Here is a 20355-nt window from a genome sequence, read left to right as displayed (position 1 = left end):
GGAGGCGACGACGTCGTCACGGGGGTCACGGGGGGCCCGGCTGCTGCCAGGTGATGAGTTCCTGGGGGGGCGGGGCTGGGGGTAGCCGGGGTTCATCACGGGGGTCCCCGTGTCCCCGTAACCTCTCTCCTGGGTGCAGCCGTGATGAAGGGGTCACGGGGTGGGGGGGGGGGTCCGGTGGGAGACGCGAGCGAGACCCGGGTGCTCATTGCCTCGTGCGCGCTAATTACCCGGCTCCTTGATTACTCAGCCCCCCCCCCGCACGTCACCCCCTCCCCCCACCGCCCGCACGCCACTCACTCTCATCACCACGGAGGCGCCGTCTCTCTGGCTTTGTTCTCAATTTTAACGACGACGACAACAACAACAATAAACATTTCCCACGTGATCAATCCCGTACGGTCATGAACGAGTGGAGATCTCCCCCCTCCCCCTACTACCCCTCCCCCCACACGTCGACCTTGCCTGCTCCTCCCCCCGCACACGGGGGTCTCAGCCCCCACCCCACGGGGACGAAGTTGAGTCACGGTCGGTGGTGGTGGCGGGGGGGTCAGAAGAATTTCTTGGCGACAGAATCCTGGTGACTCCTGGCAACACGCGGGCAACACAGTCGCAGGCGACATAGTCACAGGCAACACAGTCGCGAGTAGATGGGCGAGTGTGGTGAGTAGGTGGGTGAGCGTGGTGAGTAGGTGGGTGAGCGTGGTGAGTAGGTGGGTGAGTGTGGTGAGTAGATGGGCGAGTGTGGTGAGTAGGTGGGTGAGCGTGGTGAGTAGGTGGGTGAGCGTGGTGAGTAGATGGGTGAGCGTGGTGAGTAGGTGGGTGAGTGTGGTGAGTAGGTGGGCGAGTGTGGTGAGTAGGTGGGTGAGCGTGGTGAGTAGGTGGGCGAGTGTGGTGAGTAGGTGGGTGAGCGTGGTGAGTAGGTGGGTGAGCGTGGTGAGTAGGTGGGTGAGCGTGGTGAGTAGGTGGGCGAGTGTGGTGAGTAGGTGGGTGAGCGTGGTGAGTAGGTGGGCGAATGTGGTGAGTAGATGGGTGAGCGTGGTGAGTAGGTGGGCGAGTGTGGTGAGTAGGTGGGTGAGCGTGGTGAGTAGGTGGGCGAGTGTGGTGAGTAGGTGGGTGAGCGTGGTGAGTAGGTGGGTGAGCGTGGTGAGTAGGTGGGTGAGCGTGGTGAGTAGGTGGGTGAGTGTGGTGAGTAGATGGGCGAGTGTGGTGAGTAGGTGGGTGAGCGTGGTGAGTAGGTGGGTGAGCGTGGTGAGTAGGTGGGCGAATGTGGTGAGTAGATGGGTGAGCGTGGTGAGTAGGTGGGCGAGTGTGGTGAGTAGGTGGGTGAGCGTGGTGAGTAGGTGGGCGAGTGTGGTGAGTAGGTGGGCGAATGTGGTGAGTAGATGGGTGAGCGTGGTGAGTAGGTGGGCGAGTGTGGTGAGTAGGTGGGTGAGCGTGGTGAGTAGGTGGGTGAGTGTGGTGAGTAGATGGGCGAATGTGGTGAGTAGGTGGGTGAGCGTGGTGAGTAGGTGGGCGAGTGTGGTGAGTAGGTGGGCGAATGTGGTGAGTAGATGGGTGAGCGTGGTGAGTAGGTAGGCGAGTGTGGTGAGTAGGTGGGTGAGCGTGGTGAGTAGGTGGGTGAGCGTGGTGAGTAGGTGGGCGAGTGTGGTGAGTAGGTGGGCGAATGTGGTGAGTAGATGGGTGAGCGTGGTGAGTAGGTAGGCGAGTGTGGTGAGTAGGTGGGTGAGCGTGGTGAGTAGGTGGGTGAGCGTGGTGAGTAGGTGGGTGAGCGTGGTGAGTAGGTGGGCGAGTGTGGTGAGTAGGTGGGTGAGCGTGGTGAGTAGGTGGGCGAATGTGGTGAGTAGATGGGTGAGCGTGGTGAGTAGGTGGGCGAGTGTGGTGAGTAGGTGGGTGAGCGTGGTGAGTAGGTGGGCGAGTGTGGTGAGTAGGTGGGTGAGCGTGGTGAGTAGGTGGGTGAGCGTGGTGAGTAGGTGGGTGAGCGTGGTGAGTAGGTGGGTGAGTGTGGTGAGTAGATGGGCGAGTGTGGTGAGTAGGTGGGTGAGCGTGGTGAGTAGGTGGGTGAGCGTGGTGAGTAGATGGGTGAGCGTGGTGAGTAGGTGGGCGAGTGTGGTGAGTAGGTGGGTGAGCGTGGTGAGTAGGTGGGCGAGTGTGGTGAGTAGGTGGGTGAGCGTGGTGAGTAGGTGGGTGAGCGTGGTGAGTAGGTGGGTGAGCGTGGTGAGTAGGTGGGTGAGCGTGGTGAGTAGGTGGGTGAGTGTGGTAAGTAGGTGGGCGAGTGTGGTGAGTAGGTGGGTGAGCGTGGTGAGTAGGTGGGTGAGTGTGGTGAGTAGGTGGGTGAGTGTGGTGAGTAGGTGGGTGAGTGTGGTGAGTAGGCGGGTGAGTGTGGTGAGTAGGTGGGCGAGTGTGGTGAGTAGGTGGGTGAGTGTGGTGAGTAGGTGGGTGAGTGTGGTGAGTAGGTGGGTAAGCGTGGTGAGTAGGTGGGTGAGTGTGGTGAGTAGGTGGGTGAGTGTGGTGAGTAGGTGGGTGAGTGTGGTGAGTAGGTGGGCGAGTGTGGTAAGTAGGTGGGCGAGTGTGGTGAGTAGGTGGGTAAGCGTGGTGAGTAGGTGGGTGAGTGTGGTGAGTAGGTGGGTGAGTGTGGTGAGTAGGTGGGTGAGCGTGGTGAGTAGGTGGGTGAGTGTGGTGAGTAGGTGGGTGAGTGTGGTGAGTAGGTGGGTGAGTGTGGTGAGTAGGTGGGTGAGTGTGGTGAGTAGCTGGGTGAGTGTGGTGAGTAGGTGGGCGAGTGTGGTGAGTAGGTGGGTGAGTGTGGTGAGTAGGTGGGTGAGCGTGGTGAGTAGGTGGGTGAGTGTGGTGAGTAGCTGGGTGAGTGTGGTGAGTAGGTGGGCGAGTGTGGTGAGTAGGTGGGCGAGTGGTGAGTAGCTGGGTGAGTGTGGTGAGTAGCTGGGTGAGTGTGGTGAGTAGCTGGGTGAGTAGGTGGGCGAGTGGTGAGTAGCTGGGTGAGTGTGGTGAGTAGCTGGGTGAGTGTGGTGAGTGTGGTGAGTAGCTGGGTGAGTAGGTGGGCGAGGGCCCTCACCTGTAGGCCAGGTATCCCAGCAGCAGCGCCGTCTGCATCCCGGAGAAGAGCACGAAGCTCAGGGTGGAGACGCAGGCCGGGGGCGGGGGGCACTGCCCCCTCGCGGCCTGCGGCGACGGCGGGTGAGGAGTGAAGTGAGGAGTGAAGTGAGGAGTGCAGTGAGGAGTGCAGTGAGGAGTGCAGTGAGGAGTTAAGTGAGGAGTGAAGTGAGGAGTGCAGTGAAGAGTGAAGTGAGGAGTGCAGTGAGGAGTGCAGTGAGGAGTGAAGTGAGGAGTGAAGTGAGGAGTGAAGTGAGCAGCGAGAATCGGGGTGAGGACTCCGATTGCATTTCGCGATATTCTGCGGGTCGCCTGCTGGGCTGGCGTGGGTGGCTGTGAGTGAGGGGTCGTGTTAGTGAGTGGTAGCGCTAGTGAGGGGTAGTGAGGGGTGGTGAGGGGTGGTGAGGGGTGGCGCTGGTGAGGGGTGGTGAGGGGTGGTGAGGGGTGGCGCTGGTGAGGGGTGGTGAGGGGTGGCACTGGTGAGGGGTGGTGAGGGGTGGTGAAGGGTGGTGAGGGGTGGCACTGGTGAGGGGTGGTGAGGGGTGGTGAGGGGTGGCACTGGTGAGGGATGGTGAGGGGTGGTGAGGGGTGGTGAGGGGTGGTGAGGGGTGGAGCTGGTGAGGGGTGGTGAGGGGTGGTGAGGGGTGGTGAGGGGTGGTGCTGCTATACTGGATGTGGTGTGCGGGCTGCGGAAATATATTCCGGGTCAGCCATGCGGACGGACCTGTCCGTGGTGAGGAGCGAGGTCACGTGAGACGAGACTCATTCTCTGCTGTGAAAAGGGGGCCATTGCCCGAGACGTCGCCTGTCGCATAGTCAGTCTATTTCTTGGGGACACACAGTGTTACCGACGAGCGAGGGCACGTGAGGTGAGCGTTGAGGTGAGGTGAGCGTTGAGGGTCCCCGTACCTCCTGGACCAGGGTCCCCAGGTCCCTCTTCACGACGGCCACGTGCTGCTGCAGCTCCGACAGCCGCTGCACGTGCTCCGCGCCGCCGCCGCTCACCACCGCCTGGATGGCGCTCGCACGCTGGAACGTGTCCGACACGATGCTCCTGAGGGGCGGGGGGGCGGGGGGGGTGCGCCAGTGGGTGGCAGGGGGGGTCAGTGGGGGGCGGGGCTTCTGGGTTCATCATCGGCAGTAGGGGCGGTGACGCGCCTTCGCCACTTGTTGCAGAGGTTCGCGGTTCGGAACCAGCGGCCGCCCTGGTAAATACTGCGGTGTGTAATCACCACGGAAACACCACACGGCCGGCTGCTTCACTCACATTGGACACTAAAAACTCCCTGCCGCTGCTGCTGATCACGGTATTGATGCTGCTGATTGTCTTCATATCGCCGCTGCTGTTGGATAGAAGGGGCTAAATGGGCGCGGGACGGCCTAGAGAGGATATGGAGTGATGTGGTACAGCAGGACGTGGAGCTGAGTGGACTTGCCGATGACTGTTACCAGCGGTGTCAAGATCGGCCTCTGTGGAGGAGGCTCGTGAAGGATGCTGCTGCTACTGGGCAGTTGGAGGCAGTCGCCCTCCCGCAACAGCGGAGGGCGAAAGGGGCGACACGCTCACAACAACGAGTGAAGCGCCGGGCGGATAAAACACATGCAAATTGACACAGCGGGGAGCACTGCCAACTCATGGCACCTGGGCCTGTCCCGTGAACACATGCACCTAGCCTGGCACAAGCACCGTGGTGACGTCACCCCCCGCTTCACCCCGTGACTGAGTCGTGTTTCTGCTGAAATCCCCCGGGGCCTCGCACCCTTCTGCCCTGCGACTCGGCGACATTAGAATCCGGGGCTAGGGGCAACACCGACAGCTGCCGAGGAGACAATGCGGAGACACGGGGACACAGAGACACGGGGACACGGGGACATAGAGACACGGGGACACAGAGACACGGGGACATGGGGACACAGACACGGGAGAACAGAGACACGGGAGAACAGAGACACGGGGACACAGAGACACGGGGACACGGGGACACAGAGACACGGGGACACAGAGACACGGGGACATGGGGACACAGACACGGGAGAACAGAGACACGGGAGAACAGAGACACGGGGACACAGAGACACGGGGACACAGAGACACGGGGACATGGGGACACAGACACGGGAGAACAGAGACACGGGGACACAGAGACACGGGAGAACAGAGACACGGGGACACAGAGACACGGCGACACAGAGACACGGGGACACAGAGACACGGGAGCACACAGATACAGACACACAGAGACACGGAAACACAGAGACACGGGACCCCCATGCCCCGCCCCCACATGCCTCATCCCCACATGCCCCGCCTCCACCAATTAAAGCCGATTGGGGGATCAATCCGCATCTCGCGACCCCACATTAACCCGGGGGAGGGGGGAAGTGATTAGATCATTGGAGGGGCCAATTAAGGCGGGAGGGTGCGGGGGCATCCTTACACATTGAGGGGACAGGTGTCATCAGGTGAGGTGAGAGGTGAGGAAGTCGTCGGAAGTTCCAGACTCACCTCATCTCCTTGAGCTGCTGAAGGATTTCCCTCTGAGAGTCCAACAGCGAGTCCAGCGCCTGGAAAAGACGAATCCCTCGCTCACCTGCCACGCTCACCTGCCTCGCTCACCAATTTTAGGCGAGAACTCTTTACAATGAATCCGAACCGCAAGAAAGTGAACAATGTCCGACGACCGCCGGCGTGCGGCAGCCCGCGAGCCTTGGGAAGGGCCCCGGGTCAACTGATAGCCGCAGCCCGCCTCGCGTCTGCGGCCACACGCCAGACGGCGTCGAGCTGATTTGGAGAATGGAAAAGGGAGCGGGTCATCAAAACGAAGCACTTGTTGAATGGGTCCTCGCCACCGGACCCCCGGCTGGGATGGGAATCGGCGTGCTGGGGACCCCCCCGGGACACAACGCAAACGGCCTAACGGGCGCGGCCCCTCCCGGGAAGAAGATGGCAACCGTTCTCTCACACCCGGTCCGTCCTTCGGAGGCGCTGCGGGCGTCAGGCGCTGGAATCCTGTGGGCGATACAATGGAATCCTTCTGAGGTGTAACCTCTGAGCTCGCCCGTCCCGGCTCGTCAGACACATCAGACACCCGGCACTCAGGAGATGAACTGTCAACACAGGGTGGAATATTGGGTTTCAACCGTGACGGGTGCATCCGCACGCACTGCGGGCTGCTCGACTTCAACCACCTCAACAGGGTCCTGCCAGGGCCGGTGCAATTTAGGGGACGTACCCAGGGGCATCTGGGGACAATGCAACCACACCTTGCCCCCAGCGGTCCATGGGGTCCCGGACTCCCATTGCCCTACGAGTTTTTCATTCGCGGCCTGTCGTCTAGCCGGGTTCCCTCGAGACACCTCCCACGCCTCCGTCAGCCGCCTAATCACGACCTGCATGGGCATAACGGCCTTCTCTCTTGCCCAGGTCCATGCCCAACTGAGCCTCAATGGGGGGGGGGTCACTTTCCCTCCCATACATGAGCTAAAATGGGGAGAATCCTGTTGAGGTGTGAGGGGCCATCCTATATGCGGCCAGGACACTAGGAACGTGTAAGCCCCAGTCCAACTGTGGCTCATTAACCTGTTGGCACAACATGGATGTGAGGGTCCTGTGCAAGCGCTTCACCATCCCGTCTGTCTGGGGATGGTAGGGCGATGTTCGGATTTGTTTTTGTTCCCAGGGTATCGCACACCTCCTGTAACAATTTAGAATAAAAATTTTGCCCCTGGTCCGTAAGAAGTTATTCTGGGGCCCGTTTGTCCAAAACGTACCCGTGTAAAAATGCGTCAGCAATGGCGGCCGACTGATCTGGCAGAGACCACGCCAGCGGCCACCGGGACAGGTGTGCCACCCCGACGAGGAGGGACTCCACCGCGACGAGGAGGGACTCCACCCCGACGAGGAGGGATTTGTTTCCCCTCTGAGTGGCGGGAAACGGCCTGAGGATGTCCAGAGCAACGAGCTCGTTGACACGAGACACCGCGACGGATTGTAATGGCGGCTGGACCTGCCTCGGAGGCGGCTTGCGGCGTGTGCAGTCAGTACATCCCCTGACCACGTGGTACACGTCGTCCGTCATCACAGGCCAAAAGAAGTCACGCTTCAGTGTCAGCGAAGTTTTACGCACCCCAAGGTGCAGTAATTTCACGTGGACTGCCCGTGTGAGTTTACCCCGCAGAGCAGTCCCCAACACAATGCAATGACGGTGCAGCTCCTCATCCCACCTCATCAAAAGCCCGTCATGGAGGACTATAAAGGACATTCCCACTGGCATATTTTACTACCTCTCGTCCCTACGTGACGCGGCAACTTTAACAAGGAGGCGTCCTCTACCTGGAGGCATCCCCATTCAGCGTGCGTGAGACCAATTGTGTTGTCACAAGGAGCAGTTGTCGCGGGTGGTGGTACATCGACAGATGCCACAACAGCGCACGGCAATTCCGCAGCCGATGGTTCACATCGGCCAGCACCCATTACACACGCACACTGGTCTCTCGGTGGTAACCGGGACAGAGCATCCGCATTGCATTGACGTACACCCTTCCTGTAGGTGACCGTGAAGGAGTAGTCCTGCAACATTTCTAGCCAGCGGGAAAGTTGGCCGGAAGGCTGGTCAATCCGTAAGGCATATTGAAGAGCCGCGTGGTCAGTGTGCACGGCAAAGTTCCTTCCGTAAAGGAACGGCCTATACTGCTGCACAAAGTGCACTATGGCCAACAATTCTCTGCGCGTCACGCAGTAACGCTGCTCTGCGGGGGACAGCACACGGCTCCCGGAGGCCTCAACCCTCTCCGCACCGTTCACGACCCGGGACAGTACAGCGCCGACTCTGGTGTCGCTGGCGTCTGTATCCAACAGAAAGGGCAGAGAGAAATCGGGGTATCCATGCGGAGGCGCATTGGCGAGGCCATCACGCAGCGCGTCAAACACGGCCTCTTCCCCCCACCGAAATCTCTGGCCCTTGGCAGTGAGCCCGTGGAGCGGCTTAGCGATCGTCGCCAACTTGGGGACAAACCAGCGACAATACGACGCGAACCCGACAAAACTGCGGACTTCACCCACCGACGTGGGGGTTGGCCATGTGTGCACACACGCAGTTTGTCGGGATCCGTGGCTATCCTGGACTTGCTAACAACGTGGCCCAAATACCGCACCGATGTTTGCAAAAGATGGCACTTCTGTGGTTTAAATTTGAGATTGGCCGCTCGCACCACGATAAACACTGACCACAACCGCTGCAGGTGCTCCTGAAACGTGCGCCCGATTACAATTACGTCGTCCAAGTAAATGAAGACCTGCTAAGACCAATTCCATAAGCCGCTGAAACATGGCCAGAGCAGAGTTAAGACCCACCGGGATCCTTCATCCAAGGGCAGCTGCCAAAACCCCGACAACAATTGGAGGGTCGAGAAAAACTGTTTACACGAAAAGGCGTCCAAGGAGTCATTCATCCGGGGGAGCAGATACGCGTCCACCACAGATACTTTATTTAATTTACGAAAGTCGACGCAAAAGCGCAGACTCCATCCAGTTTTTTTACGAAAAAATGGGAGCCCCCCACGGACTAGTGGAATGTCCGCAGCCAAGATTTCGTCAACTGTCTGGCGTTCTTTTCCTTGGGACTGAGCCTGTACGAATTCTGCCGTATTTGAAGCAGCGTTACCCATGTCGATGCGATGTTGCAATAGTGACGTGTGCCAATATCAAATATCCCCTGGCTAAAAATATCCTCAAATTCTTGGAGCAAGGCATGCAGCTCACCCCGCTGTTCCCCGGACAATTTAGAATTTTCCCCACACAACACGTCCATCCAAGCCCCATCCGACCTGCCTCCCCACTCCACCGCGGCAATGACCTCTGCAGCCTTCTTCGCAAGCCTCCTCACAGCGCGCGGTCGTTGCGTGGGCCAAAACTGTACCGGCTTGGACCACCGCAGGCCCAAGCCCGTTGTTCAGCACTTGCAAAAAGGGCTCCTGGTCCCCTCTTACTATAGTTTGGGCACCCACCAACGCGGACCCCGAATCGCCTTGTTCGAAGGGGTTAAAAGGACCCCTTCAACGGTATCCGTCAAATCAATTTGCTTCCGCAACCCCAAGGGCACCAACATCTGAGCGCCTGGAGGAACTGTGACAGTTTCCTTTGCCAGGGCCTGAACCATGGCGTTGGCCCTTTCTAACCAGGTCGGAGACCTCAGGAAGGCCAACCCCCGTCCCGATGGCAATTCAATACAACCTTGATCAACAAGGATCTTAAGGGGCATCCTCCCACGCTAATTAGTGCCCAAAAAGACAGGGCACAGCCAATGTCCTAGAAACCAACACCGGCCCTATCAATTCAATGTCCTCAACGTGGACTTTCGCCAATATTTGGCCTATAATGCCCAAACTCCAGCCATTCGCGGCAACACAAGCAATAGCGACCGGACCTCGGTGGCAATAACTAAAAAATAATCTCCGAAATCATGGTAGCCGACGCTCCCGTGTCGATCAGCACCCTCACCTCTATCCCTTGAACAAACCCAACTACCGCAGAAGACCCCGCCGCTGCCGCCACCACGACACGGTGCGCCAACGTGTTCCACTGCCCCGCACTCCGCTGCCGATCGGTCGACACCAAAGTCCGTCACTCGTGCGCCGTGACACGACGAGGGATGACGATGTGCGAACTCGACGTGCTCAACAACGGGGATGCATGATGTGACATTAGCGGCCGGGTGTCTGATGCATCGCGACTCGCCTGCGGGCCCGAGGAAGCAGATGTCGGTGGGGCGGAGGACGTTGAAGGCGAGGAGAGCGATCCGGTGCCGTTGCGACACGCCCTGGCGATGTGGCCCAGCTGGCCGCATTTGAAGCAGGCGGTCGTGGACCTCCACGCTGGAAGGGAGCCCCTCTCTCGCCGTTCCTGCTCCGGTCGTCGGTCCTCAATTTTCCTCCCACATGGACCTTGGACGAACGACGCACAGGCCCACTCTGGCTCCCGCGGCGCCGGCTCCTCCGCGTCCTCTAGGAGTCCCGTGCAGGCAGCCCGGACCACCACTGCAAGTTAACGTGGGCTTGGATGCAGCGGGCGACCTTTAGGGACGACAGGTCATCCTCTTCCGTGACGGGAAGAGAGACGCCTAACTCCTGGGACAGTGACAGCAGTTTCTCCGGCGCCAGAGAAACCAGCGCAGTCTGCTCCATTCGCGGCTATGCTGGGCCACCCAGGGCCAGCAGCGTGCTGCGGAAGGCGAGAGGCCTCTCGGCCTCTCCCTGCCTCCGCAGCACGAACCTTCGATGCGCGTTGGACGGTGGATACAAAATAGCAGCCATCTGAGCGCATGCCCGAGGCAGAGTTGCCCGGTCAGCCTCGGGGTTGGCCTCGAACGCTGCCAGGGAGTCGTCATCCAGTGCCGTGGGCAGAGCCCGTAGCACCTCCACGTCTGACCACCCGACCAAGGTGCAAGCCGCTTTGAAGCGGCGCTGGAAAGCCGTCCAGTCACCCCCCGCGGCCACAGGCAGGTGCTCCCGTAGAGACAGCGCCCCTGCAGAAGCCGCCGATGGTGACTCGAATTTGGCAGGAAGACTTTCCCGCTTGGACGACGTGGGCGGGAACTCTGCCGATTCCCGCTCTGGTGCAGCGGTGAAAGATGAGCCGTCCGCCTGCTGCCCTCGGGCTGGAGTATCTTCGGCAGGCGCCGCGGACCCGAGCTGCACGACCAGCTCAGCTGCGACAGAGAGCAGGCCCGCAAGGCGCTCGGTGAGGTCGCGCCACCCTTGTCCGACCGGCGGCTGCAAGGGCCCGACATCCCTCTCCTGCTGCTCCGCAGGTATCGCCGCCTCCAGACACATCACCAGAGTCCCGGATTCTGGGGCTGTCGAGGGGATCGCATCCCCGTCGTCCTCATCTCCAGAGGACACTATCGGTGGATTCTTTCTCTTGGCCGACTTTGACATGACAAATTTCTTGTTTTACTTTAGCACTTCTGATGTGAAATGTAGTGACTAACTCGGAGACGATAAGACTTGGAGGCACTTCTTTATTAACAAGCACCATCGGGGTTAACACTCTTCATAATTAGTCCGTCTATTGTCGGCGACGCTACTCAGTCAGTCTGTCGGCTGCCTCACTGGTGATGCCCCGAGATGGTGAACACGGACACAATGACAAGACGGATGGTGAAGACGACGAGAAGGATGGTGAAGAAGACTTCAGCAGCACGACGGGGAACCCACTCCAACAACAGCCCCGAGGTCCCCTACAGGGGCCCCTCTTGTACTGTCACGTGGCCTGGCTCCACCCCCGGCCACGCCCCCTTTCTGGAACCTCCCAGCGGGTTCTTGGTGTGCCCCTTCTGTCACCTTCCCCTAGATCCCCCTCTGGTGTGTCACGTGGCCTGCTGACGTCAGGGCTGCCGTGAGCCGCAGATCCCCTTCCCTGCAGGCAGCCAGCGCTGTGCTACTACACTATGCCACTACACAGGCATCAGGGTCGGGATCAAACCCTATATACCAGACAAGGTAGTTAATATCTCGCCACTGTGTCATCTGTCTCGCTTTTCTGACTCGCTCACTCACTCTCTCACCTGCCTCACCTGACTCACTTGCTCGCTCGCCCACTCACCCGCTCCACTCGCCCCTCTCACCCACTCACCTTCCGCTCACTCACCCATCGAATTAACCTCACTTATTCACTCATCCACCCAGCCACCCGAGCACTCGCCCACTCACTCGTCTCCTTGCACACTAGCTCACTCACCCACTCACCTCTCTCACCAATCACCCCCCACCCCCCTCACCTGGGTGTTGCCCCCCCCGGCCCCCACCCCCTCGGCGAGGGAGCCCAGGAGCCTGGCTGCGTCGCGCACCTCGGCCTGGATGCGAGCCTGAGCCTCGAAGATCAGACGCAGGTCCCTCTCGGCCTGAGACTCCAGCGCCCCCTCACCTGCTGAGGGGGGTGAGGAGTGGGGGGGGAGCACGGGGTTAGGAACGACCCCCGAGCACCCTGCGATGACCTCTGTGGAACCCTTGCCCATGTGTAGACCCCCGTGAACTCCTGGTGACTACAAATTACCTCTGCAGTGGACAACCGAATCATTCGGACCTCAGGTGACCCTATGGATGCAAATGGTTACCCCCCCCCCCCATACCGGAGGACCCCTTAGGATATACCAAGGACCCCACCCCCCCCCCCGTGACCCCCAGTGACCCCCGGTGACCCCCGGTGACCCCCAGTGACCCCGTACCGTGCTGCGTGGGGTGGACCTTCTGGAATTCCTCGATCTGACGGCGCAGCTCCTCCTGGTAGCGAGCAAATTCCTCCCTCCATAGCGCCTCCTCCTCCTCCCCCCGCTCCTCCTCCTCCTCCTGTTTCTCCCCCTGCTCCTCCTGGGTCACCTCGCTCCCCTGGGGAAGGTTCAGCGAGGTCAGGGTCAGAGCCGCGGCAAGAGTCAGGGGTCAACCGATGTCGGGTTCTGCGTAGGCGACGGTCAGGCAGGGTTCATGGCTGCGATAAGGGCAAAGGTCGAGTTAGGTCAGGGCTAAGGATACGTCATAGTGAGTGTCAGGGTCATGCTATGTCAAGGTGAGGGTGAGGAGACGGTGGAGGTGCTGTGAAAATGAACTGACGCAAGGGGTGAACCTAGGTCAGGAGGTGAGGGGTGTGAGAGGTGATGGGTGAGGTGAGGCGTATGAGATGTACAGTGAGTTATTCACGAAGTGAGGTGCGTCGTGAGGTGAGGAGACGTGAGTGGTGAGGGCTGCGGTGAGTGGCTGCGGTGAGTGGCTGCGGTGAGTGGCTGCGGTGAGTGGCTGCAGTGAGTGGCTGCGAGTCCTTCACTCTCTCACGTTTCCCCGGCGAGGCGCGCTGAGGCTGTAGGTGAGGAACGAGAGGACGTCGTGGTCATCTGGAAGAGAGAGGCCGCGTCACGTGGGGCCACACCCAAAACCCGGCCCTGCTCCTGGACCCCCGTCCCCGAATTACAATCTCACCTCACACACTCCCTCTCATCCCTCTCATCCCTCTCATCCCTCTCATTCCTCCCCCTCACCTCCTCACCTCACACACTCCCTCTCATCCCTCTCATCCCTCCCCTCTCACCTCCTCCCCTCTCACCTCACACCACTCCCTCATCCCTCTCCTTCCTCCCCTCTCACCTCTCAGCTCTCCCCTCTCCCCTCTCACCTCTCTAATCTCAGCTCTCCCCTCCCACCGAGCCCCTCTCACCGCTCCCCTCTCACCGCTCCCTACTCACCTCTCACCACTCACCTCTAAAATCTCAGCTCTCCCCTCTCACCTCTACCCTCTCACCTCTCCCTACTCACCTCTCTCCCCTCTCACCTATCCCTTCCCCCGAGCCCCTTACCCGGGACCCCTCCGGTGGAGGCTGAGACCCCGAAGAACCCCGCTGGTGGGAGGGAGAGGTCCCCCACGGTGGCGCACAGCTCAAAGTCCTCCTCCGCAGTGAAGCCGGAGGTGAGGTGCACCTGGGTCACGGGGGTGAGGGGAGGTCACGGGGAGGTCACTGGGTGGGAGGGGAGGTCACGGGGTGAGGGGAGGTCACGGGAAGGCGGTCAGGGTAACAGGCAAATGGATGGGGTCGCGGGGCGAGGTTAGGATCACCGGGGTGAGGATGGGGTCACGGTGTCAGCGTCCCCTGCTCACCTCGAGGCTCCCCGCGTGGAGTGAGACCCTCACCCTCACCGGGTGAGGCTTGTTGCGGAAGTCGCGGCGGCACGAGGCGAGGGCCTGCGCGGAGGCGTCGCTGCCGACACGAGCACAGGCCAAGGTCAGGAGGTCACCGCACCTCGCCATCACTTCCTTGCTTCGGGATCACACAGCTGTTGATCCACTCCTGACCGCGAATGACCCCTCTTATGGCCTCGTCATCACCACCACCACGACCGCCAACACGTGGCTCTAGGTATCGAGGTCACCGACCTCTGAGTGCCACTCCAATGCCCTCTTGGTCCCCTGCCCCTGCCCCTCCTTCATCCTGCACACCACGTGTCCCACCCATCACTACCTCTTATTACAAACCTCTAATTTGCCTACCCCATCCTCCTGCTCCTCCACCCTGCGCACCACGCGTCCAATCTATCAGCAACCTCTCCCGCCGCACCACGATGGCCAACTAAAGGAATCGGCTCGTGAATCGATCCACGGCGTGAGGTGGGGATCGTGACGATCGATCCGTGACGCTCCCGGTCCTGACACGAATACTGACCCCGACCCCAAAGCCCCCCCCCACCAGCCCCCCCACGCACCTCCCCTGGGCGAACGCGACGCTTCCGTTGTTGGCGACGACAAAAACCATCGGCAAATCTCCCTGAGGGGCGGGGGAGGGAAGGGGGTGGGGGGGGGGTAATTAGAGGGGGTGGGGGTCGTCAAGTAGAGCATTAACGAGTCAACCTACAATAGCCGAGCGACCACAACACCAAGACAAAGATTCCCCGTATAGCCTTAGGGGCCGTCCATAAATGACGTCACGCGATTTTGGACGATTTTTGACCCCCCCCCCCTCGTCACACGGCGTCACAAAAAGTCAGACCCCCCCTCAAATATGACGTCACAAAGCTCTGCCCCCCCCCCCCCCCAAAATACTTCAAATCGCTTTAAACTATTGTCATTGTAGTGCGTATTTAATGTGGCGCTGCACTCTGATGTTGTAGGAGAAAACATTTATTAAAAAGTCTATTTAATTAAGCAGAACGTGTTGTCTATATTTATTTAAAGTTGCGCATTTTGATGTGACGTCACATTTCTCAACCCCCCCCTCCCCCCCTCGTCACACATCGTTACAAATGTCTGACCCCCCCCCCCCCCCCAGGTGCGTGACGTCATTTATGGACGGCCCCTTAGCAGACTGTTGGGGCAAGTGCTATTGGTGAGCACCTATGAAGGCCGACACGGCACACGAGGGGGTGGATGGCTAGCACCACGCCCGGCCGCCTTTGTCTCCCTGGTTGCGATGTTTACACACCGCACCAGGTACTCATTTGAGGCTGAATCGACCTAGGGGAGGCCCAGAACCGGTTCAGATAATCGAACGCGGGTCACTGGGGTTGGTAGCGCAGCGCACTAACCGCTACACCACCGCTCCCCACCACCGCTCCCCACCACCACCACCGCTCCCCACCACCACCACCGCTCCCCACCACCGCTCCCCACCACCGCTCCCCACCACCGCTCCCCACCACCACCACCTCCACCACCGCTCCCCACCACCACCACTTCCACCACCGCTCCCCACCACCACCTCCACCACCGCTCCCCACCACCTCCATCACCGCTCCCCACCACCACCACTTCCACCACCGCTCCCCACCACCACCTCCACCACCGCTCCCCACCACCACCACCTCCACCACCGCTCCCCACCACCTCCATCACCGCTCCCCACCACCACCACTTCCACCACCGCTCCCCACCACCACCTCCACCACCGCTCCCCACCACCACCACCACCTGCACCACCGCTCCCCACCACCACCACCACCAACATCAAGAAATGGGGGTGTTGGTTTGGGGGGGGGCTGAGGGTTCCGTGGGAGGGTCGGTGTGGAGGCCTCCACCTGGCTGTCGCGAGAGTCCAGGATGACCCCGACTCCGTTCCACGTTTCGGGGCCCCCGAACACGGGGCCCAAGGCCCCCGCCTCCTCCGCGAACCAAATCGCCTGCGGGAGGGGGAGGGAGGGGGAGGGAGGGAGGGAGAGAGAGAGGGAGAGGCGTGCACACCACGAGCAGTCAGCGAGGCCGCGCGGGCCCACCACGTGTCCCCCTGTCTCCTCGTGTCCCCCGCGCTCTGTCCCCGTGTCTCCATGTGCCCTGTACCCCTGCATGTCTCTGTGTCACAGTACCCTCCTGTCACCACGTCTCAATGTCTCCCTGACCCGGCCCCCAATCGTCCAGTGTTCCAATTCCCTCGTGCCCCCCCCCCCGTGCCCCCCGTGCCCCCCGTGCCCCCCGTGCCCCCCGTGCCCCCCGTGCCCCCCCCCCATACCAGGCCGTGGCCTGCCGTGCCCCCCCCCGTGCCCCCCCCCCGTGCCCCCCCCCCGTGCCCCCCCCCGTGCCCCCCCCCGTGCCCCCCCCCCGTGCCCCCCCCCCCGTGCCCCCCCCCCGTGCCCCCCCCCCGTGCCCCCCCCCGTGCCCCCCCCGTGCGCCCCCCCGTGCCCCCTCCCGTGCCCCCCCCCCGTGCCCCCTCCCGTGCCCCCCCCCCGTGCCCCCCCCCCGTGCCCCCCCCCCCCGTGCCCCCCCCCCGTGCCCCCCCCCGTGCCCCCCCCCGTGCCCCCCCCCGTGCCCCCCCCCGTGCCCCCCCCCCGTGCCCCCCCCCGTGCCCCCCCCGTGCCCCCCCCGTGCCCCCCCCCCGTGTCCCCCCCATACCAGGCCGTGGCCCCCCGCGCGACCTCTCCCCGCCACCCGCAGCTGAACTCGCGCGTCCCAGGAGGCGGCTCTGAGCGCGCTGCGCGACCACGCGGCCCCGCGCCCGTGGCGCAGGGAGGGGGCCACGCGCAGCAGCTCGGGTCCCGGGATCGCGCCTGCGCACAGGGCAGGCAACCGGGGGAAACCGGGGGTAACCAGGGGCAACCGGGGGAAACCGGGGGGTAACCAGGGGCAACCGGGGGAAACCGAGGGTAACCAGGGGCAACCGGGGACAACCAGGGACAACCAGGGGTAACCAGGGGTGATCAGGGGCAACCAAAAGGCAAAAAAGAAACTTCATTAGGTCGGTGCGACGCGGGGTCTAAAGGGGTCGCGTTATCTGGGGTCCCCGGGCGGGATGGACCCCGCTCCGGACCCCGCACGCTGCTGCTGCCGCGTTCCCACGGCCCCCCCCCCGGGCCCTCAGCAGCGCGAGGCGTGGGATCGCGAACAGCGCCACCAGATGGCTCCCGACTCTCCCCTCGCGCTCCCCGTCTCTCCCACTCGCGACTCGCGACTTCTCACTCTCGCTGCGTCAAACTCTCTGCCCAAACGCTCTCCCAAGCTCCCTCCCTCTCTCTACTTGACCCCCCCCCCCAACTCTCTCATCTCGACATCTCACTCCATCACTCTCCTCTCTCCCTACCTCTCCATCACTCTCCTCTTCCTCTCTCCGCGCATGCGTTGAGGCCGCCTAAGGTCAACACCACAAACCCCGACCCTGACCGCAACCCCTGAACTTGACCCCGACCCTCACCTCATCGTGACGATGAAGATCCCTGCCTCTACCACGATCATAACCCCGAACCATGACCATCACGTCTCGCTGCGATGATTGTTGCATATGGCAGCACACGCACGTGGCGTGTGAACCCGGACAGGTGGGACACACGGACCAAGTGAGACACACGGACCAGGTGGGACACACGGACCAGGTGAGACACAGGGACCAGGTGAGACACAGGGACCAGGTGGGACACAGGGACAGGTGAGACACACACACAGGTGGGACACACGCACTAAGTGAGACACACACCAGGTGAGACACACGGACCAGGTGGGACACAGGGACCAGGTGGGACACACGCACTAAGTGACACACACACACAGGTGGGACATTCGCGCCACCAGTCACCACCCGGCGGCGTGGAGACGCCACGGGCGCCGGCCCCTCGACTCACTGCCCGCGTGGCTCCAGAAGGGCACCGCGCCGTCCGCGAGCACCAGGTGGGGGCCCTTGAAGCTCAGCTTGTACTCGAAGCGGAGCCGCGGCTCCCGAGCGCGGACTCCGAGCCCCGCGAAGACGCCGAGGACGCCGAGGATGGGCAGGACGAGGGCGAGGCGAGGAGACATCACGAGGAGAGGGACTCGAGTATCGAGAGACACGTGGAGCGGAGAGCGGCGGCGGCTCCGCCCCGGCTCTTCAACGTCACGTGCCGTGGCTGAGGTGCCACCCCGCCCCCCTCCCCCTCCGAGGAGTGGGCAGTGGGGGGAGGTTGGGCAGCAGCTCACCTATCTGGGTGTTGGACTTCTCGAGGAGAGAGCGCGCCTGGCGCTGTGCTCAACTCTCGTGCTGCCTGAACTGTGTTCAAGCACCACACTGCAGGTCACAACCCACCCACTTACCCACTCACCTGCCCATTCACCCACTCATTCACCCACTCATTCACCCTCTCACCCACCCAATTCACCCACCCATTCACCGACTCACCCACCCAATCACTCACTCACCGACTCACCCACCCACTCATTCACCCTCTCACCCACCCATTCACCCACTCACTGACAGCACTGCAGGTCACAGCACAATAGCACCGTATGTGTAGCCTTGACTCACAGGCGCAGCTTGGTATTATTTGTTATATTTTAAACTATAGACAGGATGTAAATATACATGTTATCATAGTTTAGAATTGTCAACTCTTATGTTCAGTATTAAGGCGATGGCGCTTCGAGTTGGCAATTTGTGGCAGCAAGGCGCCAGCCACGGATGTAAACACAAACAAAATTGACTTGAGCGAGCAGGCGAGTATATACACATCAGCCACAACACTGCCTTGCGTTCAACACAGCCAACACTCCGGGCCGGCTTCACCGTTCATTGTCCCATCGGCAGTCGGGCTCGCTTGAGACAGAGTCGTTCGCATTGTGTAGAACAATCAGGAGCAGTGTGCTGTGTACTTACGCAATTCGTGCTTCGTTTTATGTTTAGTGACTTGCTCACCTCGTCTAGACTTTTCACGATCGTTTTATGTCGTTTTGTCTTTTTGTTATAATTCGACGACCCCGTGCCCCGACTGTACATCTGTGTAAAAGATCTTCACATCTCATCCGATTCCTCCAGGCAGGATAAAGATTCTGATTGTGGGGACACAAGCGGCGTTGAGCTGCCGCGTTCGTGGCTGCACGCGGCCATGCGTGGGCCCCGATCCACAGCGCCACCTCGTGGCGGGGTCCAGGAGACGAGACCCCTGGCGCGACCCCTTCCCCTCTCTCCCGAACCCCTCTGGATCCTCGAATGTCGCCCAACACCCATCCGATGCACCTCGCCGTGCGCGGACCTGCTGGATGCGCCGTGGTGCGGCGTTCCCAAGGCGACGGAGAATGGTGCTGCGCCAGGCAGTACCATTCTGATGGGCAGCCACACATCGAGGTTGTGGATGAGCCAGACGAATGCGTCACGACAGCAGCGGATCGCTGCTGTCGTGATGCCTCTTCCGTCTTTGTGAATCAGGCATCGAGGCGTCGTTATGTTCCACGCTTGTGTTGTGGGTGACCAGACTCCACTGCCGGAGGTCTTTAATTTTCCCTTTGTGCATCAAATACTGTGTCAGCTGCTGCTGCTGCCATGGTTTGTGCCGACGGGGTTCACAGTTGTGGTCCAGAAGATTCAAGGCAGGTGATTGTGTTTTGTGTCGTCGGGTCTTTCACGAGGAGGTGTGTGCGACTTCATGTGACCCGAGAAGTTTGCGGTTCGACTGGCGGACAGGGCTAGGTGGTCTGGCCGCTATGGGCCGCCCGAGTAAACAAGCGTGATCTCACAGGGTCATCGGAGAAGCGCCCCGGTCACTTTCATTACAGTGAAGATACGTGACCTAGGGCAGGGGTCGGCAACCAAATTGAAAAGGAGCCATTTTTGTGCGAAAACTCAATATTTGAAGAGCCGCAATGCAACGTGAATGAGACGGAGGTCCTAAATACGGTCACGAAGCAGTCCTTAAAGAGGCGCACGCGGATCCAGAGCTGCAGGTTGCCAACCCGTCACCCAGGGGTAGTCCAGCGCGATCAAGGCACCGCCAGTGTGAAAACTCACCCGCAAAACGCTCCGCTCGGAGGACGCACGCGGCAACACCCCCCCCCCCCCTGCAAAACTACCGCAGCAGCCCGAGTGTGAAACTCAGCAGCGTCATGTCTTGATGACCACCTGGAGCCCCACGTCGATTTGAAGGCGTGCTTGCCTGGGCTTGCCTGGGCTTGGAAATGGGGCCGGGGGGGGTCAAGGGACGGCCCAGGACCCCAACCCGAAACCTGGGCCGACCAGGCTGCTTGCCGTAAGGTGGTCACGGCGAATGTGCCGTGAAACGGAGGTCGCCGCATTTTTGTTCCCACTGCGGGGATCAAACAAAGGGGGGAGTGTTTCTCGGCACGAGGTCTGTTACCAGAACCGTGCCGCGGTTTACCGTGATAAGAGTTCAACACGGCAATACTGGAACCGGATCAAGGTGGATGATCAATTCCTGCCACCCGGACACAGGATTCAGGTCCGAGTGAAACACGGGGACAGGCGGCTACCTCGGCGTGGACCGATTCACATGACGAGGCGACACGAGGAACCGGGCACAGAGTGA

The 20355-nt window shown here is 61.2% G+C and overlaps 1 protein-coding gene across 1 annotated transcript; it reads right to left on the bottom strand.

Annotated features, from left to right (window-relative positions):
- Positions 1–550: 550 nt before the first annotated feature.
- Positions 551–17860, bottom strand: LOC144935293 (protein ERGIC-53-like). Its single transcript, XM_078861856.1, has 13 exons — positions 17689–17860; positions 16469–16623; positions 15661–15762; positions 14353–14414; positions 13751–13850; positions 13452–13572; positions 12934–12992; positions 12333–12492; positions 11886–12034; positions 5615–5673; positions 4018–4162; positions 3071–3177; positions 551–587 (listed from the first exon to the last, which is right to left on the bottom strand). The coding sequence occupies exons 1-13, from the start codon at positions 17858–17860 to the stop codon at positions 551–553; spliced, it is 1428 nt and encodes a 475-aa protein (XP_078717982.1).
- Between the last annotated feature and the right edge of the window lie 2495 nt (positions 17861–20355).

Source organism: Lampetra fluviatilis, chromosome 13 (assembly GCF_964198595.1).
Source record: "Lampetra fluviatilis chromosome 13, kcLamFluv1.1, whole genome shotgun sequence".
NCBI lineage: Eukaryota > Metazoa > Chordata > Hyperoartia > Petromyzontiformes > Petromyzontidae > Lampetra > Lampetra fluviatilis.
Note: the sequence above shows the minus strand (reverse complement) of the source record. Positions and strands in the feature narration are given on the sequence as shown.